This window comes from Pinus tabuliformis, chromosome 4_1 (genome assembly GCF_031772625.1).
Source record: "Pinus tabuliformis cultivar Carrire ecotype Pingquan chromosome 4_1, CPIR1, whole genome shotgun sequence".
In the NCBI taxonomy this organism is placed as follows: Eukaryota; Viridiplantae; Streptophyta; class Pinopsida; order Pinales; family Pinaceae; genus Pinus; species Pinus tabuliformis.
The window spans coordinates 579,462,422-579,487,544 of NC_142303.1; the positions used below are offsets into that span (position 1 = coordinate 579,462,422).

At 36.7% G+C, this 25,123-nt stretch overlaps 1 protein-coding gene across 1 annotated transcript; it reads right to left on the reverse strand.

Moving 5' to 3' along the window:
* Positions 1-843: 843 nt before the first annotated feature.
* LOC149177258 (putative nucleoredoxin 1) lies at positions 844-8,315 on the reverse strand. Its single transcript, XM_089421703.1, has 5 exons — positions 8,211-8,315; positions 7,960-8,121; positions 7,525-7,839; positions 6,171-6,668; positions 844-1,548 (listed from the first exon to the last, which is right to left on the reverse strand). The coding sequence occupies exons 1-5, from the start codon at positions 8,313-8,315 to the stop codon at positions 844-846; spliced, it is 1,785 nt and encodes a 594-aa protein (XP_089277829.1).
* Between the last annotated feature and the right edge of the window lie 16,808 nt (positions 8,316-25,123).

Sequence of the window (25,123 nt, forward strand, 5' to 3'; positions counted from 1 at the left end):
TTAACTCTTTCACCGAAGAATATATGCAAAGAATATAAAGTCCGTGTTTAAATTTAAATATAAAATTCTAATGATTATCAATATTAACTATTATTATTTAAATTTTATGTGATTATGGATTAAATTTAAAATTTCATTAGTTATGAATATAAATTATTAATGTTTAAAATTCTTAATCATTATTATTTAAATTCATTTTAATAAAATATAAATATTATGATTATTTCCCTTAAATAATTATTTATAATTTTATTAATTAAATAAAAATTATATATTCCACTGTAAAAACACCTCTCTAGACAACTATGAACCATGTAAAATTATTTTCTAATTTCTTATATTAATTTTTAATTTCTTATATAAGTGTGAATAATAAAACAATCATATTTTTCCACTGCACAAACTGAGGGTATTTTCATTCGTCTGACATATCCATACCCAGAAAAACATAAAAACACTTTCATAAATTACACTGGTAAAGGTAAACTCCAAAGTGTGAATAATAAAACAATCATATTTTGCCACTGCACAAACTGAGGGTATTTTCATTCGTCTGACATATCCATACTCAGAAATACATAAAAACACTTTCATAAATTACACTGGTAAAGGTAAACTCCAAAATTATATGTTCTTTAAAGTCAACTAGAATGCACATTGAATTTAGATCATGAAGTATTCAATTTATTTTTACCATGACAGAGGACTTTCACTTAACAATGTCCTGCTATCTCACGGTCTGCCCAGTAAATCGAAGACCGCGGGACATATGATATGTTAATGAGCCACCTTTTATCATCATTACTTTTCAGCCTTGTAACAAACATCTCCATTACAGATATCTCATGCCGCATCAATCTCACCATCGGTCTTCTGTCCCTTCTCCTCCTCCACCCCTTCTTCCGATTCCGATTCCGTCTCCGTTTCCGTTTCCGTCTCACCATACCCGTGTTCGTGTCCGCCCTCTGTTTGAAACTCCAAAGCACAAGTCAGATGATATTCGACATTGAACCCTTCGTAAGGACCACTATAGCACCACCCAAAGCCACGGTCGTAGCAATGCTCGCAGCTAAATTGAGGAATCCGTGTCAATACAAGGGGACCCTCCCAGTTATACACGCGGGAATATATCTCCTTGGGTGATGTCTGAGCCAGCTCTTCCACCGCCCTTTCAATATGAGGGTCACTGAAGGGAAATGCCATGGCTCCATAGGTAAGCAGAGGATGTTGGGCTTCATCTCTCAGAGTTTTCCCATCTGGACCAATCACAATCAAGGAAAAGTTTCTTCGACCGAAAATCTGCTCGAGATGCCGACTGGTTTTATCACCAAATGGGAGAGCCAACCATGGCATGCTCTTGTAGTGGTCTTCAAAAGCCTCTTGATCTTTGTCACCGGAGATGAAAACAATCTCAAAAGCTTCTCCTCTTTCCTTGATTTCCTTGTATACATTTGCAATCTTTGCAGTCATATAACCTTGGCAACAGGAGTCCGAAAGGGTACAGAAATACAGACCAACTGTTTTGCCCACAAGCTGAGCTACGGGGACCTGTTACAAGAATCACAACGTATAAATGATCAGCATCATCCACTAGATTAATGATCAGAAGTATATTCCCTATTGAGTTGTTGTTTAGTGGTTGATAACAGTATAACAGGACTCCGCCATGAAGATAACCCAAATTTAAACCCGGATAGACATAGTGTTGAAATTAAATAGCTTCTCAATGGCATTAAATGAGCTGGCTATATATGTTTATGGTTAGATTCTATTGGATTTTAATAACTCGCTTCTCAAAATTTAATGGTCGGCATGTCCAAAATCTAATGATGACTGTATACAATCCCTGTATTTATATTTATTGACAGGCATTAAAGACAACTTAAATTTAAATCCTGATAGATAGATGTAGTCTTGAAACTAAATAGCTTGTTAATGGGCATTAAATGAGTCTGGCTATATATGATTATTGTTAGATTTTATTGGATTTTGATAACTAGCCTGTCAAAATCTAATAGTGGGCATATCCAAATTCCAATGATCACTATATATAATCCTTGTATACATATCCATTGACAGACATTGAATGAAACAGGGTATATATGCCAATTGTTAGATTTTATTAGATTTTGATAACTAATCTAATGGTGGGCATATCCAAAGTCCAATGATGACTATATACAATCCTTGTATACATTAAATGAACCGGGCTATATATGCCTATTGTTAGATTTTATTGGATTTTGATAACTAACCTGTCAAAGTCTAATGGTGAGCATATCCAAAATCCAATGATGACTATATACAATTCCTGCTTATTTAATATGCCTATTGTTAGATTTTATTGGATATTGATAACGAACCTATCAAAGTCTAATCGTGAGCATATCCAAAATCCAATGATGACTATATACAATCCCTTCTTATTTAATACCCATATCTATTCATATGGCACATATATATTGTTAGATTTTATTGGATTTTGATAATTAGCATGTTAAAGTCTAATGGTGGGCATATCCAAAATCCAATGATGACTATATACAATCCCTGCTTATTTAATACCCATATCCAATATGCATATTGTTAGATTTTATTGGATTTTGATAACTAGCCTGTCAAAGTCTAATGTTGGGCATATTCAAAATCCAATGATCATGACTATATACAATCCCTGCTTATTTAATACCCATATCCAATATGACTATTGTTAGATTTTATTGGATTTTGATAATGAGGCTGTCAAAGACTAATGGTGGTCATATCGAAAATCCAATGATAACTATATATGCCTATTGTTAGATTTTATTGGATTTTGATAATGAGCCTATCAAAGTCTAATGGTGGGCATATCCAAAATCCAATGATGAATATATACAAAGACTAATGGTGGTCATATCGAAAATCCAATGATAACTATATATGCCTATTGTTAGATTTTATTGGATTTCGATAATGAGCCTATCAAAGTCTAATGGTGGGCATTTCCAAAATCCAATGATGAATATATACAATCTCTGCTTATTTAATACCCATATCCAATATGCCTATTGTTAAATTTTATTGGATTTTGATACTGAGCTTGACAAAGTCTAATGGTGGGCATATCCAAAATCCAATGATGACTATACACAATCCCTGCTTATTTAATACCAATATCCAATATGCCTATTGTTAGATTTTATTGGATTTTGATAACTAGCTTGTCAAAGTCTAATGGTAAGAATATCCAAAATCGAATGATGACTATCCATGCTTATTTAATACCCATATCCAATATGCCTATTGTTAGATTTTATTTAATACTCATATCCAATATGCCTATTGTTAGATTTTATTTGATTTTGAACACTAACGTGTCAAAGTCTAATGGTGGGCATATCCAAAATCCAATGATGACTATATACAATCCTTGCCTATTTAATACCCATATCCAATATGCCTATTGTTAGATTTTATTTGATTTTGATAACTACCCTGTCAAAGTCTAATGGTAGGCATATCCAAAATCCAATGATGACTATATACAGTCCTTGCTTATTTAATACCCATATCCAATATGTTTATTGTTACATTTTGTTTGATTTTGATAACTAGTTGTTAAAATCTAATGATAAGCATATCCAAAATCCAATAATGACTATATACAATCCTTTCTTATTTAATACCCATATCCATTAATAGGCCAATTTAATACTATCCAATATGCCTATTGTTAAATTTTATTGGATTTTAATAACTCAAAATCTAATGGTGAGTACATCCCGAATCTAATAATAACTATATACCATATTTGCTTATTTAATACCCATATCAAGCCACATATTTATTGCGAAGATGAAAAACTTTTTATATAAAAAAATATTTTATAATTTTTTGAATAAATTAACGGATCAAAAATATTTTAATTTTTAATTTAATGCCTATTAAGGAGGCAAATCGTATTTGTTGCCCAGATATAGAGCCTCCTATATGAAAATGTATTTTATAATTGTTTGAACAAATCAACCAATCAAAAGTACTTTATACTTTTAACGGCATTTAGCAAGTTAATTTGTAAACTGCACACCCTAAATTATGAATATTTGTTTAGCTTCATCTCAATACTGCCGACTGCTTACGGCGGATTTATTACATTAAAGATTCAGAAGAAGTCTGAATATGTAGGTAGATCTATATATAAGAGTTAGACTATCCAAAATCGAGAAGGAGTCTGAATATGTAAACAGATCTATATATAAATGTTTTGGTGGTAGCATTAATTATTTGTAGGAGACTATTAAAGACTAAGAACAAGTCTGAATATGTAGACAGATCTATATATAAGAGTTAGACTATCCAAAATCAGGAAGAAAGAATCTGAATGGGTAAACAGATCTATATATAAAGGTTTTTTTAAACTATTCTTAAGAGACTATCCTAAAACCAAGAAAGAGTCTAAATATATAGACATATCTATATATAAGGGTTTGTTTTTGTTATATAATGAACCAAAAAACAATTAAATGTGACAACATCTGAACAGTTCTGAAAAATTATAAATAAAAAAAAACGAAAGTCCTAGATTATCATAAAGAAATGAATATTTACAAGTAAAACTGAAAGATATAAAATATGTGTTGTCTCTTTTTTAATGGAAAGATGAAATGTTCTCTGAAAAGGAAAAAATCAACCAATCTTATTGCTGATTCTCTCTGAATGAGAGTCTATGATTCTGTATCCAGTTTGATAAGAGCGCAATGAGTATTATGTATATTTTTTCTTTGGTGGGGAACCGAGAAGCAGTAGCACATTAACCTGGGATAGCACCTAATAAAACAAAGAAGACCATGAGTTCTAAACCTAAGGAGCTTCAAAGCTGTTAAATATCACCCAGGACATGCAACTCGTCCTGTCCACTTGCCCTCATTATGAAGATTCACAAGCCCAAACTAAATGAGGAAGCACAATAAGGGATTTTCTTTTCAGAAGAAAGAAACAGTTCACGCTGTCCCAAGTGTATACATGTAAATCTTGCATCATATCAAAATTCTGCAAATATAAGCCTTAAACAAAATTGCTTATCTTATCAAAATGCTAATCCTTCTGCCCATATAATTCAGTGTAGAGAAACTAAAAATGTGGAAAATAGGAACAAAAATACAGATGTTTTCAAAATCTGAAGAACAAAACAAAGTGAGTAGCATCTAAGCAGCGAATATACTGCTTGAATCAATCTTGAAGTCATGATGGAAGGCAGCATAGTGAATAACTTCTGCGGTAGTCTAACTAGTCGGAGGAATTGCTCAGTAAGTTATGGAAATTCTGGTTATATTTAAATAAAAATCCAGCGACGATTTTTGTAAATCCAAGTTATAGTTGTTTAGATAATCTTCGGCAAAATCACATAACCAATCTTTTGTCGAGGCGTTTCGAACCAACCAGTGTGTGGTTCATCGTCAGGACAAGTTGAAGAACCAATCCGGCTTAGCTTGAATAAATAGAGTGTGCAGAGACTCAAACGGCTATATTGCCAACGGCTAATTTAGACCTAATGATGAACCACAAACGCGTCGACATAAGATTGGTTATGTGATTTTGCCGAAGATTATCTAAACAATGTTATGGATCACAGAAGTCTAAATTCCTTAATAACTTCCAAGTTATAGTTGTTAAAATTCAAAAAAATTTAGGTGTCCTAGACCTTTTTGATGGTGCTGAATCCATTTCCACCATCAAAAACAGATTCAAACACTGTTTCTATAAAAAAAAATTGAAATATTTTTGTCCAGATTCTGACCACTTTTGGCCGTCGGGACAATTCCTCTATCTCATTAAAGGACTCCATAACCTTAAATTCCTTTTTTCAAAAGTATATCCAAGGTGTGGTTCTGTTCCTTGTAGATGTGATTGTATGTTCGGAAAAGTAAGTTCCAATGAACGAATGCACTTCATCCAATTTGCCAACAAAAGAAAAGGGAGGATGGAATCGGGATAGCCCCTGAGCCCATCGATTCAGACAGGTTCTGCTCGACCATTGTGCTTAATATTCTAAGCACAATGAGAGATTTTGCTCGACCATTTGTATATACAATTCCCATGTGTTTTGTAGAAATAGAATTTTTTTTTGTGTGAATACATGAATCATGGCATAGAACATTGAAAGTAGAAATCAGATCTCAATAACTCACCTGGGTACCTCCATGCTTGATCACAAAGTCACGCTCATCAGAAACCAAGAGTGACTCCAGTGTCTGTGATTCTCGTCTGGCTTTTTCCTTCGCTTCAGCCGCTTTACTCTCATCCAGCCGCTCTTTTGTAAACGGGTAATACTGGGTTCCATGTCCTGTTATGTAAAAATATGCACTTTCGGGCAATTCCCAATGTAATTTCCCATCTGGATGTACAATGACCACGTTTGGGATAAACGGAAGTCGGAAGTAGCGAAACAATTTCTTTATAGTCTTGTCTCCAAATGGCAAAGCCAGCCAGGGCATCCTCTTATAATGCTTTTGAAAGTCTATTTCCTTTTCATCATCCGACAAGAACACAATCTCAATGGTTTCCCCTCTTTCCCGAAGTTCATCGTAAAACTCCAGAAGATATGAAGTAAAATTATAGCAGTCGTTAGGGCCGTTGACCGAGAAATAAAGCACTACAGTCTTCCCCAGAAGCTCCGCTACCGGAACCTGTTGACAAATACCCAAATTGACACTGAGTCCATAAATAGAATCTGTGCACCTACTTTTCCTAAATCCTTACAGGAAGCAATTATTGCTTAAGACTCAATCACCCAATTCAGAATATGTATTCATTAGGTTTAAGACATACATGTTCGATTATCAAACTGAAAAGAAGACATACATGTTCTATTATCAAACTGAAAAGGCCAATCCAATGCATTTATCAAATTGAAAATGCCAATTGGATGCTTTCATTTTTATTCATAAAATTTTTCATTTTTATTTATATAATTTTAATGGGTTTAATAGTTAAGAGTATATAGTATTATATTTTTTTAGACTTAACCGCTTAACCATTAAATAAATAAAATCGCAAGTCAAATCACTGCACTAAGTGCCTCCATTGTCCCAAAAAATCTGATACACCAAATTGATATATTTACATTGATATATTTACATGTGAATTTAAATTAAATAATAATAATAAATAGTTGAACTTTTGGTTAAATTTACATTATTGCTTGTTTTATTTCTGCATAGTTCAATGGAGAGGCAAAACCTCCTCCACAGACCACGTCACCCAATACATCAAATAATATAATATCATATTCGTAAAATACATTTAATTCTTTTAACAACTTTACAGTTTCTCCCACCACATATCCTCCACACCCGGCTCCTGAGTTGATTTAAATTAGAATGCATTTAAATTTTTTCCATCGATAAAATAAAATAAAAATTATTCTAATGAAAAACTCTCATAAAATGTCCTAATCAGAATTCCATGCAAAAGAAAACACAGACAAAGATGCGAAAACAGACACCTTTCTTACACAGTCAAATTAAAAGGGAAAAACCCCACCTTTCTTTCTCCATGGCCAATGACAAAATCTCGGTCATCAGACACCAGAAGGGATTCTAGAGTTTGTGCATCCCGAAAGGCCTTCACTTTGGCCCTCGCCTCATCAATCTTCTCTGCAGTGAATGGATAGCCCTCGACACCGAATTCTTCAAAAACCTCCACGCCATAAGGGGTTATAATTTTGCCATCTTTATCCAGAACGACAAGGCTGGGAATATGATTCACCTGAAAGTCCTGCTTAAGCTTTTTCCTAGTATTCTCATCTGAGAATGGCATGGCAAGCCATGGCATGGTGTGGTGAGATTCCCCGAAAGCCTGATTAAGTTTTTTTCTTGTATTTTTACCTGACAATTCCCATCGATCCTCAATGTCATCGTCATTATCACCGTCGTCATCATTACCCTCATCATCATCACTTTCACACTCACACTCAACACAATGAATGAAATCAGTAAAAACGAACACAATCTCGAAGTCCCCCTTCTCCAATAACTTCTTATAAATTTTGGCCAAAACGGGGGTGAAATCCCTGGATGCATGAAAACGATCGGCAAAATACAGAGCCACATGTTTTCCTTCCAGTTCTTCAACTTTGACCTGCACATTACCATGGTTTCAAAACAAGAGCGGAATTTTAGACAAAAGTTAATGAAATGAGTGTACATATCAAAGCATAACAATCATACCCTTTGTCCATCGTTTCGGATCAAGAAATCACGTTCCTCATTGAAAAGCAAAGATCTCAAACTCTCGTGGGTGGCAGGTTTCTCCTGCTCATTGAGCTCAGACATATTAAGCGATAACACACGATCTCTCTCTGTCCCGAGTAGGCTCTCTCCTGTTTTTTATTTTATTGCACTGCCAGCTCTGAGATTTCCTCGGCACAGAGAGGTTATCAGTTAATCCCCGGCTATGTGGAAGGAGATGTAATCAGGTAAGCCTCCGATATGAGGGAGACGTCAGTTATACTGTTCAATATAACAGTTACACAAATTAATTTAGAAAAATATATTTATTTTGAAAATTTTAAAGAGTGGAATACTTTATAGATACAAACGCATTTTGAAAGCAAATTTAAGGATATATTAAGTAATTGATTTTAAATTTAAAAAATTGTGTGAAGTAATAAGAATTGTTTTTAGCTTCATTTTTTTGGATCTGGGTGAAATTTTGATGCGTTATTTAAAGTGGTTTTTTAATTATATATGAATTTAGCATTGTGCAAAATTTTTAGGGCATTTTAATTGTGCAGGGATTAACTATCACACTTGTGATTTCAATAAATTCCTACCAAATTTTAGAGAAATTATACCAGAAAAACCTACTAAAAAAACTTCCAAAAAATTAATAACTCTTAATTAATATATAACTCTTATATTTTAAAATAAATTATTAAAAATATATATATTAAAAATAAATGTCCATGAATTTTAAAAATATAACCATAGTTTAAAGTAAATATAAATTAATATTAATTATTCAAATTTATATTTATATTAAATAAATTATATAAAAGTTCAAAAATTATATAATTTATATAATAATTTTTTTCCCGTAAGAAAAAATCGTAATTTTATTCATATTGATAAAATTACATTTTGTAGATGCTTAAAGCATATGCATATGGTTGTTCCTGTAATGACAGGCAGCAAACACAAAGTAGCAAAAAACTGTTCCTGTAATGACAGGAATACAACAGAAATGATTAAAAGTTTTGTTAACAGGCCTATATTTTCCTTCCTTTTTTCTTCTCCACTTTACGCTAGACTCCTGTGTTGGTAGTAGGGACAATTATGGCAAGTTGGTTGTCCTCTGTGTACCCTGGTTGTTCTTTATCCGAGTCTGATCCTTCAGAGCTATGTGCTCGTTTGGCACCGCTTATTTCCAGCTGTAATTCTTGCTGCCGTATCAAGCTATTTGGCTCCAATTTGGGCCCCTCGGTGTTCTCTTCCTGCATTTTTTCCTGTCTCCTTTGTACGTCTGTGGGTTCCGTGTTCAGTGCCTCCTCCTCCAGTGGTTCAGTATGCTGCCAACCTTTTGGTTTTTTCTGTTGTTTCTTATTCTCTTTAGGCTCCTTACTAGACAATGGGCATGCATATTGAAGGTGCCCTATCTGCAAGCAGCCGCGACATCTGAAAGTCGTGTTCTCGTAGTCAAGTTGTTGCGTCCACAGTGAATTATTGAAATTCAATGTGATGTGATCTGGGAGTCCTTGACTTAGATCCACCTCTACACATATTCTGGCATATGTGAAAATTCTCCGGTTAGCTCTGTCTTCATCTATTTTGAGGTGTTTTCCTAAGGAATTCCCAATGGATGTTAAATATTTTCGATGCCAGAAATGAAGTGGGAGGTTGTGTAGCCTTACCCAAACTGGCATCATCGAAACTACCATGGTATTGGCGTCAAAGTCCGGGAACCAGGGGGTGATAAAGAGACCAGCATTGCCCCAAAACCAAGGCCCCTGATTAATGATATTGTCTCGCTCCAGCTCTGTGCTAAATCTGACTATGAAGAATCCCTTAGGGCATAGATATATTTCATATTTGGATGTCCATGATGTATAAACCCATTGATGCAGTGCATCAGCTTTGGGCCAATAACTGTTAAATCTGCATATAACAACATCATGAATTAAATTTGTGTATAGATCTGTTACCTCTGGCAATGATACAGTAAGCATAGGTGATTTTGGCTTCTGTTCCACAATATAGGGTCCTGGAAGCTCTGGTGTGGGTGCTGGTCTGTGTTGCAGAGGTTCCTTTCCTTTGACTGCATCGCGGAAGGAGCCTGTATTTTTTGAGCTGGTTCCCTTGCATCCGCCTCGGAGTCTCAGATTGAGGATGATGGTTGAATCTTTAACAACTCCGTAGTGCTGGAGAGTGTGTTGGTCCTGCATGCAGATTCCTGAAAATAAGAGGTTTTGGTATGCTGTCGGAGTTCCCAGTATGATCTGGATCTGCATTTTTAACTGCAGAACATCCATCCCTTCCTTGATTTGTACACAACAGTGTCTGCCTTCTACCGATCTGATAAATATATTCAGATCTGGCGAATCAGCCTTAATCACGTCCCGATTTTCATGATTGTTCTCCAGATCTGGCGGATCGTAAAAGGGCTTTCTTTCTTCTGTAAACAGTTTTCCACAGGCAGCCGTAGTGGTTCCAGGGACCTTATCCATGCCCCGCTTTGCTGTTTTGTTTTCCAGATCTGGCGGATGTAAAGCATATTTGGGGATTTTTTGTTTTTCTTCTGCATTGAATTCGAATCCCTCGGAGAGGCAGAGATTCAGAATCAACCGTCTCCCACGCTGAATCTCAGACATCTCAGCCAACGCATGATCTCCGATAGACTTTGTATATGCTCTGAGAAGAATAATCCACCAAAACCCAGAATCCACAGGCGCCACTCTCCCAATCGCGCTCTCTCCATAATCCGCAACGAGGGTCTTCGCATTCCTGACGGGATCGTGAAGGTCCTTGAAAGAAGCCAGTTTGTCTCCTTCCCCGAGTGTAAAACAGTCAATCCGCTTCTCCCACCCTTGAAGATACAACGTCTTCAATGGATCTCCATCCTGAGGGGAAGCCTGACCACGAATCGGAGAGGCCGCACGGTCTGTGGGATTGTCGATATCCTCACGCAACACAAAATGTCTGACTCCCATCGGTTTACAGTTAAAATACCTCTTAAATTGATGTTGTGAGCTCGTCCATGGCCTGTAAGCATACCGTTCAGTCTCCGGAGGCCGATTTGATGCAGAGGGCTTGTGGCCTGTTCCACTGCAGAGCCCAATCCATGACAGCGAATACGATTCAGGTGTTCCGGCGCTCGATTTCCTCAAGGCTCCTCCCCTTCGCAGATTTGCAATTTAACGACGGCACCAAGGAATGTAAAAACCCTAGCCATCCTTTCATCTCTTGCCAAACCGAAATCATCAATTAAATCTAACATCTAATCTCCTTTGTTCACTAATCTAAATTTATATAATAATTATACTAATAAATTAATAATTTTATTAAGAAATAATCTAAAAAATATTTACGTTAAAAAATACTTTAAATATAAATCAGAATAATTTTGTAAATGAATTAATACAAATGAATTAAGTATATATTCATTTACTAAATTTAAATAAACTAATATAATCATAAATGTAAAAAAAAACTATAGCAAAAAATATAAAAGAATATTCCTTGAATTCACATCAATTAATTTAAATTTTTGCATTTAAACATAGGAACATGTTTATACGCGAAATTATAATTTTATAAAAGATAACATATTTTTATCATATTATACCTATTTAAATATTTGAGAATAATATTAAAAATTAATATTAATTAAATTTATTTTTAAAATAAAATAAAAATACATATATATAAGAAATTTAGTAAATTTTAATTCAAATTTATGTGATTGATACTGATTGGTCAAAAAAATCAGAAAAATCTCAATAATCATATATGATTTTATTCACATGAATGATGAACTAGAGGGAGAGGGTTCTAAATGTTGACTTAATTAAAATCATAAGTGATCATCGTTGTCTCCAAGAAGTTGGACATGATGAAGATGTAGTCCTATCAAGTTTAAAAAAAAGAGTTAAACTAAAAAAAATCATGTCAAGAAGAGCACTTTTGAAGGATGATATTTGAAATTAGTTTAGATTTATTTTAATTTTTTCATTTTGTAAGTTAATTTTTTTTTTGTTAAAAGATTTATGTATCTGAGATTTTTTAAAAAAAATTATTGGAATCACAAGTTTGGAGAGTGAAACTCTAAAAACCCTTACATGTAGACAAGTCCTTCATTAAAATACAAACATTTTTTAAAATTTTACAAAAAATTATTAAAAAAATTACAAGATTGCACTGCATTACGACTTAATAAATCTAACATTAAAATAAATATAAATTAATATTAATAAAAAAATTATTTTCAAAATCATAGTCAAACAAAATAAAATATTAAAACTAATCATTTGGAGTTATTTATTGCATAATTTAATTTATACACAAAATACTTTGTCTGGCAAAAAAAACTTTATGACACTCAAATTTTACAGATTAAACAACTTAAAACTCAAATTTAGAGATTTTAGGTAAAATTAATTCAAAAACTTAAGGTGAAAAAAGAAATTTAATTAGACAGTTATCTAAATTTAATTAAATTTTCTTATTAAATTTCATATTTGAGTTATTCTCATGATCAAGCATTTTTTTATTTTAATGACAATTTATTTATAAAATCATTATTCACTTCATTATTATTTTTGAATTTGAGTGGGAATAAGGAAATTTTTTGTGAAATCTATGGCAAGATTTCTTTAGGTTGAACCTTAGTTCTCTTAGTTTATGCATTTTTTATTTTATTAACAATTTATTTATAAAATCATTATTCACTTCATTCTTTTCATTGAATTGCATTTTTTATTTTAATGACAATTTATTTATAAAATCATTATTCACTTATAAAATCATTATTCACTTCATTCTTTTCATTGAATTTGAGTGAGAATAAGGAAATTTTTTGTGAAATCTTTGGTGAGATTTCTTTGGGCTGAACCTTAGTTCTCTTAGTTTATATTAGATGTCACACCCTCTATAACATACATATATAAAAAAAAAAATTATGATTACCATACAAGTTGATTTACTGCATTGTATACTTCATAACATTAAGTATTGCCGCATATGGAACTCAAGGATGCATTATCAACACTTTATACTATATAACATTGTCAATCTATGCGGCCAGGTTCCAACACCTTATCATATGTTGGTTATACGCTGCCATGATATATATTTTACATGGTGTTTGGGTTTGTGGCCGTATTTGACTCACATCTAAACCCTTAACTCTATGACCCTCCCTAGTACACGGTGTATTAATGCAGCGCGGAGTTTGGTGGTCCGACCACAGCCATTGCAGGCGTCAAGTCATCCGCTGCCTTTATGAGCTCAGTCCACCCCTTGGCAGGTGGCATGACCTGCCCACCCGGCCATGTGACACCTCGGGTTCGGGTATCTCGGTTACTCCGCTCCAGCTTCCCGCTCTACTTCGACGGTCAGGATCTGATTCTTAGATCGAAGGGCTGGAAAGAGCCGAGGGTTTTAGGGCTGCTCAAAACCCCACCGGAGCAAGCCCAGAACTCATTTTTCACAAGTCCTTCCGATTCCACTTGGTGCTCTGACGCCGGTTCGAAACCTCCAGCGTCGTCTTCACACCTTGCCAAACCTCAGGAGATCGTGGAGTGCCCAGCATTACGCCTGCACAGGTAATGGCCATCTGTTCTTAATTTAAAGTTTGCATTCAGAGTGAGTTAAACTATTATTCACTCACGGTTCATCCTAATTTGTTTCTCTTTGCTGGCAAGGTGTGCAGATGGGTCTGGTCAAACCCCTCCGACAGTGTCACAGCATTTAAGCTCAACGCCTCAGCTTTCTCGGCGGCCACAGGTAAGTTTACACTTCTTATTGCACTTTTCTCCTGCATGTGAGAGCTCAGAAGCTCCTCGACCTTGATATATTCATATTTTATGATTGTGGCAGCCCGTCGTTCGAACGCTGGTTGGCCTTGCTTCGATTGCTGAGGTATTTCCAAGCGGGCCCTCACGGTTTATATTTGTTTGTTATTTGACTTGAGTCTATGTCCAGCACTGGGATACATAGTCCATGGCAACCCATGTACTCAGTCTCATCTATCTGTGGATTAATTTTGTTATGGTGTAATCACCCCTTTCGGCATATTTAGACATTCGGTCTCTGTACTTGATATATGATATTACACAGGACCTGGCCCTAATGCACAGTCTTGGGTTACGAATCCAGGCTTTATTTTTGGAAGTTTTCTGTTATACATTTGCACAACATTACCCTTCTAGGGTTTTACTATCGGGGTATTTTGTTTTAATTTATATATATGGAACGTGGCTCTGTCCGAACCCCCTCTGGTTGCTTGCGCTTTGAGCAATGTTATTAAAATGGGTTGCATACTTAACAATAGTAATATAAATCTCGGTTGGTCTTTCCTTGTTTACTGTTGATTTCTGTCTCCAACTATGGTAAGCTGCCCGTCTCAGCGACGGCAGGGCTCTTGATTTACTTCAAGTTTCTGTTACAGTTTCAGGAAAAACGTTCTGGTATTTTCCATATGTTTTTGCCAATAATAGCTTGCTATGGATGTTCTCAGTTTGTTTTAATCAGCACACCATATTTCTTTCCTTCAGCAAAGTCGAATGATACGCATGTATAAAGTACTTCTATGGTAGCATGCACAGGGTTCTTGTTTGGATATCTCGGTTTTCCTTTATTGTTCTTTAATGAACCGATTCCTCGGTGACTGTAACTGCAAACGTTGCTATTTGTTAATAATGATTGTAACAGTTTATGGTATGGCTCTCCATCTCGTACGTTTACAGAATATGTTTATTTCCTTCTTTGTCTGGAACAGTATATTAGTTCCTCGCTTTTTCAACAGATTCTTATAAATATAAATGGATTCACTTCTGCCTGTCGATGTGTTTTAATTCCGAACTACCGCCGGTATTTACTACTCAGGCTCAGAGGTCTCCAATCTTGTTCTTATTTTAGCATATTTCGTTAACAGTTTGTTTGTATTCAAGGGTTCCGGACTGCTTGTCCCGTTAACAGCTTTTCCTACTTGAGACTACCTCTGTCTCTCTGATTGCTTCGTATCATGTTGATCGTTTTATAATCTGTTGTTTAATTGAAAACTACACCTGTGTAGCTATGTTAACAGTATAGCAAGTTTCAGGTCATGTCTAACAGTTAATAACCTGTCCTTAAATTAAACTACATCTATGCAGTTATATTAATAGCATGACAGTAATCACGGGAATGAAACACAGTTATCATTTGACCACTGTAAGTCTACTGTACATTCCTCATTTTAATTTCAACAGAGACTCTGCAGTTTGAAACCATACCTGGTTCACCAGAGTCATGAACAGGTACTTAAGCAAGTCATCTGTACCTCGATTCTGCTCTTCCACCCAGCCATGAGATCCATCTCTCAGACGGAATTCTCCCCCCGAGCCATCTTGCAGGCCTCAAGCCCTCAACAAGATCTGTGCACCTTGTGCCTGGTTATCTGGTCCTTACCAGACTTAACCAGTTTTTCCTTTGTATTTTTCCTTTTTCCTTTTCCTTGGAAAAGATCTCTTCTGTCTGTCCCCACAGCACAGAACTTCCTCCCTACAGCCAGGACTTTTCCTGTTTGGGAGGGTAGTTTCAATCAGTTATTACAACTGATCTCTTTCTTTGAAATCCACCTCCTAGAGGCTGCCAGCATTTCAAGAAAATATTTAAATTACTTTAATAAAATAGTTTGTCAAAGTTTTGTTTTTTTAAACATAAAACAACAACTGCCATACTGTCTTTTACCATAGTAAAATTTCACATTTACATCGTCTGGGGTCATTACATCTCCCCCTCCTGTGATTGGACATCGTCCCGATGTCTGTTTCCCTTAAACAAATTCGGGTAAGCTTCTTTAAGGAGTTCCTCATCCTCCCAAGTGGCCTCTTCAGGCCCATAGTGCTGCCACTGCACTTTAGCTTGGAAAATAACCCGTTTCCGCAGCCGCACTTCTCTCCGGTCGAGAATGTTCAGTGGTTCGACCAGAACCTCGCCTTCCGGCTCGACCTGCAAACAACAACAGATTTAGTTATTTCCTTGTTTAAGAACAAAGCTTATCTAGAATGACCAGATTAATTCTTACCCGAACATCCTGCCATTGGATCACATGTTTAGGATCGTAGACGTATTGTTTTAGTACGGAAACGTGAAAAACATTGTGGATCTTAATATGGCTTGGTAGGGCGAGTTGATAAGCTACTGGCCCCACTCTTGCCAGGATTTGAAAAGGTCCAAAATAGCGAGGTGCAAGTTTGGCACACCCACTCCACTGCAAGGTACTCCTTCTGGCTTGGATCCTTACAAAAACATGGTCTCCGACCTGGAATTCTTTGAACCTTCTCTTCCGGTCTGCAAAACTTTTTTGTCTATCCTGAGCAGCCTTTAAGTTGTTACGCACCTTTTTCACCATGTCTTCCATTTCCTTGAGCATATCCGGGCCAAATCTTAACCTATCCTCAGGTCCACCCCAACTTGAGGGTGTGCGGCACTTTCGCCCATACAGAACCTCAAAGGGACTCAGCTGTGTTGACGTATGATACCCATTATTATACGCGAATTCAACCAGGTGGAGGTATTCCTCCCATTGGGTTGGTTTCATCATAACACATGCTCTCAGCATGTCCTCCACTACCTGGTTCACCCGCTCCGTTTGACCATCGGTCTGAGGATGATAGGCTGTGCTAAAGTTCAGTTGTGTTCCTAGTTCAGCAAACAATGTCCTCCAAAAAGTTGATGTGAACTTAACATCACGATCCGAGATTATTACCTTCGGAAGTCCATGCAATTTGAACACATTTTGCATGAAAATATGAGCAATTTGCACAGCTTTATATGTGGATTGTACCAGTATGAAGTGTGCTGCCTTACTTAACTTATCCACTACCACCATAATGGAATCATTATTTTTCTTCGTTCAAGGCAACCCAGTTATAAAGTCCATGGAAATAGTTTCCCATTTCCATTCCGGAATGGGTAAGGGTTGTAGCAGCCCTGCTGGATGCAAATGCTCCGCCTTAATCTGTTGACATTCTAGACATCGCGCTAGATATTCAGCTACCTCCTTCTTCATTTTTGGCCAATAGTATTCCTTCCGAAGTGCGGTGACCATTTTCTGGTATCCTGGATGCCCGGTGTAATGGCTGATATGAAATTCGTCCAGAATCAGTTTTCTAAGACCATCTTCATTGGGTACATACAGCCTTTTATGGAAATACAGCATTCCGGCATCATCTAACTCGTATCCCTGTTGTATTTCCTTATCAGAAAGTTGTTGTACCTGCTGTTTAATTTGCTGATAAACAACATCTTGATCAGCCGCTAATTTTATCTTTTCAAGTAAGGTACTCTGCCATTTACTGACCGAAATTCTGCACACACATTGCACCTTTCGACTCAATGCGTCAGCTACCCGGTTCTCCTTTCCCTTCAAATGCTTAATTTCAAAATCAAACCCACTTAAGAAGTCTGCCCAACGAGCTTGTCTCGTATTTAAGGTGGGTTGGCTGAAATAGCTTGTTAAACTGTGATGGTCTGTCAACAACAGAAATTTCCTTCCCAAAAGGTAATGTCGCCACATTTTCAGTGCATGGATAACAGCTGCCAATTCCAAGTCGTAAGCAGAGTATTTCTGCTCATGTTCCTTTAGCTTTCTTGATTCGTATGCAATTACTCTTCCCTCTTGCATCAGCACTCCTCCCACACCCTCTTTGCTCGCGTCAGTGCAGACCACGTAATCCTTATTAGGATCAGCTATACTCAAAATGGGCGCTGTGGTGAGTAAGTGTTTAAGCTGCTCAAAGCTCCGCTGACATTCTGAGGTCCACTTAAATACCTTCCCCTTCTTTTGTAAGGAGGTGATAGGGTATGCTACCCTTGAAAAGCCTTCCACAAACCTTCTATAATAACCAGCTAGCCCCATAAAGGACCTAATATCTGCCACGTCCTTTGGTATGGGCCATTCCATTATAGTCCTTATTTTTTCAGGGTCTACTGCAATCCCCTCCTTGGTGATTATATGGCCTAAGTATTGTATCTCCTCCCGGAAGAAATCACACTTACTAAACTTTGCATATAACTGATGTTCTCGCAAAGTTTGCAGCACCACTCTAAGGTGTTCCTCATGCTCCTTCCTCGATCGGGAGTAAATCAGAATATCGTCTATGAATATCAACACAAATTTATCTAAGAACCTGTGGAACACACTGTTCATCAAACACATGAAGGTAGCAGGTGCATTGGTCAGACCGAAAGGTAGCACCACGAACTCGTAATGCCCATACCGCGTTCTGAAAGTTGTCTTAGCGATATCTTCCTCTTTAATTCTAATCTGATGATAACCAGATCGCAGATCGATCTTAGAGAACACCGTTGCCCCCTTCACTTGATCAAAGAGTTCGTCAATCCGGGGCAAAGGATATTTATTTTTTATTGTGAGCTTATTCAGCTGACGATAATCAATACACATCCGAAAAGTTCCATCTTTCTTTTTGACAAATAACACTGGGGCTCCCCAGGGTGATACACTGGGACGGATGTAATTTTTGTCTAGCAGCTCCTGCAGTTGCATTTTTAATTCTGTTAATTCTGGTACGCTCATTCGGTATGGTGCCCGTGACACAGGTGCTGCCCCCGGAATCAATTCGATGGTAAAGTCCACATCTCTTTTAGGTGGTAATCCCGGTACTTCCTCTGGAAAAACATCTACAAATTCTTGCACCACCGGAATGTTGCCCAACATAGCAGTTTTATCTTTCTGATTTGCGTAACCCACCTGAATAGCGTAAATCTGACATTTCTTTTTGATGCATTTAGCTAACTGAGATGCTGTAATGGGTCGAATCCGTACGGGATGCTTGATCCCTTGTAGTTCTTGCTGCTCTCCTAGATCATTTTTATAGTAAATGGTTTTAGTCTTGCAGTTCACTAAGGACCAGTGTTTCTCCAGCCAATCCATCCCAATCAGGATGTCATATGAACCCAAGGGTAGTACGTTCAGGTCCACCACTATTGGCTGTCCTGCTACAGTTAAAGAGCAATTATTTATTTTTGCCAAGACCCGTCTCTTGGCTCCTGTAGCTAATTGGACCAACCACGGATTTCTGAATTTTTCAGATTGTAACTTACACTGTTCTACTATCTTTGGGCTAATATAACTTAAAGTAGCGCCTGGATCAATAAGAACAGCTATAGAAAGGTTTGAAATTTTACCTTCAAATTCCACCATAGTCGGCTGGTATTCCGCTTGGCGGTCTTCCAAGGCTGCGTTAATCCTTGGTACACTACGTGCCACGTCCCCAACGGTCGATGCTTCATGAATTTGAGATATCTGGTCCGTCCCCTTTCGCTGTGGGTAGTTTTTAACATAGTGAGGTCCTCCACAGCCCCAGCATTGAACTGGAGGTCTGGTCATCCCTTCACCTTCTGGCCTAACAAGCTGTTCACTTACTTTAGATTCACTTATTGGGCTAGCTCGGGGCGCACTTTTTGCTACAGTTCTGTTGTTTAACCCTTTACCAGCCCCCTTACCTCCATTACTGTGACCTCCTTTATTGTTTCCAAACATCCGACTACTGTTTTTTTCATTCTATTTTTTATTTGAAGCATCCCCCTTCTGTTTATTCTGCTGGTAGCAGATTCTTGCTTTACGAATAGCCTCATCCATGGTTCTAGGATTGTCAAACTCAATCCTTTCTCTTATATATGAAGGTAAGCTGCTCACAAACCTTTGTACCTTGGCTTTTTCCTCTTTGATATAAGGTACATAACGTAGCAGAGAAGTAAAGCGGTTAATGAACTCGTCCATAGTCTGCTGCCCCAGTCTTAAATCATGGAATTCTCTCGCCTTTTCATCGTAGAAGCGCTCGGTCAGGTATCTTTCTTTGAAGTATTTCTGAAACTTCTCCCATGTGATGGTCCGTTCACTTACCCCCTTGACAATATTGATTTCCTCCCACCACAGGGTTTCCTTGCCTTGTAACTAGAAAATAGCCAGTCGCGCCTTCAAGTGATGATCATACTCGTACAACTGAAAATATTTGTTCATATTTATTAGCCATGCTTCAGCTGCTTCTTCTTGTTCTCCATCGAAATGTGGGGGTTTAATTTTTCGAAATTCTCCCTGCAGCTCCATTCTTTGACGTTTTTAGGTTTGCTGTTCTGGTACATTATCAGAATGATCCTCCTTACCTTCTGAATTTTCAGGTCCAAACTGATAGTCTTGTTCTTCTGTCATCCTCTGTTGTTCCGCGCTGGGATTAGATAAGGGTGGGTTCTGCCTGTCCGACAAACTCTTCAGAATTCTCTCTTGTTCTACTGTCAAACGCGCGTTGTCTTCTCGTAATCGTGCCATCTCATTTTTCAACTCCTGAACAGTTTCCAGTATTGCGAGATTGGTACTTCGTGTTTCCTCACCCAACTGTACCCACAGCTCTGGGTTTTCCCGAGGGTTGCTGCCGGCTCCTTGCATTGCACTACTTTTTTCCTGGCTCAACTATCAGCTGTTATATTCCTGTATCTCACCCCTAAAGAGACAGAAACAACAGTTAATTAATTTATTAACCTTTATACGTATACATGGTGTAATCTCCTGCACAGTGAAACATGTCATTCTTGAGGCCACAGTGTTGAAACTGGGCTCTGATACCAAATTGTCACACCCTCTATAACATACATATATAAAAAAAAAAATTATGATCACCATACAAGTTGATTTTACTGCATTATATACTTCATACTTTTAAGTATTGTCGCATATGGAACTCAATGATGCATTATCAACACTTTATACTATATAACATTGTCAATCTATGCGGCCAGGTTCCAACACCTTACCATATGTTGGTTATACGCTGCCATGATATATATTTTACATGGTGTTTGGGTTTGTGGCCGTATTTGACTCACATCTAAACCCTTAACTCTATGACCCTCCCCAGTACACGGTGTATTAATGCAGCGCGGAGTTTGGTGGTCCGACCGCAGCCATTGCAGGCGCCAAGTCATCCGCTGCCTTTATGAGCTCAGTCCACCCCTTGGCAGGTGGCATGACCTGCCCACCCGGCCATGTGACACCTCGGGTTCGGGTATCTCGGTTACTCCGCTCCAGCTTCCCGCTCTACTTCGACGGTCAGGATCTGATTCTTAGATCGAAGGGCTGGAAAGAGCCGAGGGTTTTAGGGCTGCTCAAAACCCCACCGGAGCAAGCCCAGAACTCATTTTTCACAAGTCCTTCCGATTCCACTTGGTGCTCTGACGCCGGTTCGAAACCTCCAGCGTCGTCTTCACACCTTGCCAAACCTCAGGAGATCGTGGAGTGCCCAGCATTACGCCTGCACAAGTATGGCCATCTGTTCTTAATTTAAAGTTTGCATTCAGAGTGAGTTAAGCTGTTAGTCACTATCGGTTCATCCTAATTTGTTTCTCTTTGCTGGCAAGGTGTGCAGATGGGTCTCTTCAAACCCCTCCGACAGTGTCAAAGCTCAACGCCTCAGCTTTCTCGGCGGCCACAGGTAAGTTTACACTTCTTATTGCACTTTTCTCCTGCATGTGAGAGCTCAGAAGCTCCTTGACCTTGATATATTCGTAGTTTATGATTTGTGGCAGCCCGTCGTTCGAACGCTGGTTGGCCTCGCTTCGATTGCTGAGGTATTTCCAAGCGGACCCTCACGGTTTATATGTGTTTGTTATTTGACTTGAGTCCATGTCCAGCCCCGGTGATACATAGTCCATGGCAACCCATGTACTCAGTCTCATCTATCTGTGGATTAATTTTGTTATGGTGTAATCGCCCCTTTCGGCATATTTAGACATTGGGTCTCTGTACTTGATATATGATATTGCACAGGACCTGGCCCTAATGCACAGTCTTGGGTTACGAATCCAGGCTTTATTTTTGGAAGTTTTCTGTTATACATTTGCACAATATTACCCTTCTAGGGTTTTACTATCGGGGTATTTTGTTTTAATTTATATATATGGAACGTGGCTCTGTCCGAACCCCCTCTGGTTGCTTGCGCTTTGAGCAATGTTATTAAAATGGGTTGCATACTTAACAATAGTAATATAAATCTCGGTTGGTCTTTCCTTGTTTACTGTTGAATTTCTGTCTCCAACTATGGTAAGCTGCCCGTCTCAACGACGGCAGGGCTCTTGATTTACTTCAAGTTTCCGTTACAGTTTCAGGAAAAACGTTCTGGTATTTTCCATATGTTTTTGCCAATAATAGCTTGCTATGGATGTTCTCAGTTTGTTTTAATCAGCACACCATATTTCTTTCCTTCAGCAAAGTCGAATGATACGCATGTATAAAGTACTTCTATGGTAGCATGCACAGGGTTCTTGTTTGGATATCTCAGTTTTCCTTTATTGTTCTTTAATGAACCGATTCCTTGGTGACTATAACTGCAAACGCTGCTATTTGTTAATAATGTTTGTAACAGTTTATGGTATGGCTCTCCATCTCGTACGTTTACAGAATATGTTTATTTCCTTCTTTGTCTGGAACAGTATATTAGTTCCTTACTTTTTCAACAGATTCTTATAAATATAAATGGATTCACTTCTGCCTGTCGATGTGTTTTAATTCCAAACTACCATCAGTATTTACTACTCAGGCTCAGAGGTCCCCAATCTTGTTCTTATTTTAGCATATTTCATTAACAGTTTGTTTGTATTCAAGGGTTCCGGACTGCTTGTCCCGTTAACAACTTTTCCTACTTGAGACTACCTCTGTCTCTCTGATTGCTTCGTATCATGTTGATCATTTTATAATCTGTTGTTTAATTGAAAACTACACCTGTGTAGCTATGTTAACAGTATAGCAAGTTTCAGGTCATGTCTAACAGTTAATAACCTGTCCTTAAATTAAACTACATCTATGCAGTTATATTAATAACATGACAGTAATCACGGAAATGAAACACAGTTATCATTTGACCACTGTAAGTCTACTGTACATTCTTCATTTTAATTTCAACAGAGACTCTGCAGTTCGAGACCATACCTGGTTCACCAGAGTCATGAACAGGTACTTAAGCAAGTCATCTGTACCTCGATTCTGCTCTTCCACCCAGCCATGAGATCCATCTCTCAGACGAAATTCTCCCCCCGAGCCATCTTGCAGGCCTCAAGCCCTCAACAAGATCTGTGCACCTTGTGCCTGGTTATCTGGTCCTTACCAGACTTAACCAGTTTTTCCTTTGTATTTTTCCTTTTTCCTTTTCCTTGGAAAAGATCTCTTCTGTCTGTCCCCACAGCACAGAACTTCCTCCCTACAGCCAGGACTTTTCTTGTTTGGGAGGGTAGTTTCAATCAGTTATTACAACTGATCTCTTTCTTTGAAATCCACCTCCTAGAGGCTGCCAGCATTTCAAGAAAATATTTAAATTACTTTAATAAAATAGTTTGTCAAAGTTTTGTTTTTTTAAACATAAAACAACAACTACCATACTGTCTTTTACCATAGTAAAATTTCACATTTACATCGTCTGGGGTCATTACATTAGATCAATAACTAATTAAATAGTTAATTATTTAAATATATCATTAAATTAATATATATTTAATTTAATATTTTATCTATAAAATACGGAAAATAATAAATTTATTCATATATATAGGTGTTTAAATTATTTAATCTACATAATTCGAGTGCCCCAACATTTTAGTGAATTCAGGGGATAAAATGTATTTCATCTATAAGTTAGACTACGCACATATATTAAATTATATAGTTTTATAAAATTTAATTTATAAAAATTTAAATTAATAAATCTAAAATTAAAATAAATATATATTAATGTTACTTAAAAAATGAATGTCAAAACTAATGTCGTAGTCTAATAGGAATTGCCACGAAAGTTATGTAAATTCTGGTCATATTTAGAGAAAATCCAAGTTATAGTTGTTAAACTTCAAAATTTTAGGTGTCCTAAATGTTGTGGATGGTCTTGAATCCATTTCCACCATAAAAATGTGATTCAAACAATGCCTCTACAAGATTTTTTGAAAAATTTTTGTCTGCAACCAAAACTAATCATTTGAAATTAGATATTAATGACACAACCTACTAAATATTTAGTAATATTTTTGGGAATTCTACATGGAGCTATTACACAACATAATTAATATATAATATTTGTTTTTGGAATACCATATGGGGTTATTATTACAACATCTTCACTTGTCAACATAATTGTTTTATAGTGAACATAATTGTCTTATAACAGTTTATTAGTGGGTGTGTTTTTCCTTGTCGTCAAATTTAATTTGCTTTTTTCCTATCATTTTAGCCCAAGTTTCCAGAAAATCAATTTTTTTTCTATTTTGCATTAATTCAAAAATAATTTTATAATTTCCTAGAAATGTGGATATAGGTCCTTTGCATAGGGGGCCAGGGGAGAGGAGGCAACAATGGTGGTAGGCTACACAAGTCATTTTGTGGAGATACTTTTACAAATTTCCAGATCATATATCATATGAAGTTGTTTTGTGGAGATACCCTTACAAATTTCTAGATCATATATCATATGAAGTCGTTTTCTGGAGATACTTTTACAAATTTCTAGATAATATATCATATGAAGTCATTTTCTGGAGATACTTTTACAAATTTCTAGATCATATATTGTATGAGTGTTTACAAAGGACCAAGTATGTATGGGAAACAAGGGATATTATCATGTTTCATTGTGTGAAACTTTTACCATGCAGATTATGAAGTTTGTGCGAGAGAGAAGTTGTGTAGAGCTCTAAATTTTAGAGCTATGTATCTTTGTGGAATGATTAATATTGTTAATTTCAATGTTCAAATTTTTCCAGTATTAGAAATCAATGAGCTCTTGATTTTAGAACTATGTATCTTTGTGGAATGATTAATATTGTTAATTTACATGTTCAAATTTTTCCAATATTAGAAATCAATATCTTAGGCTGAAATCAAT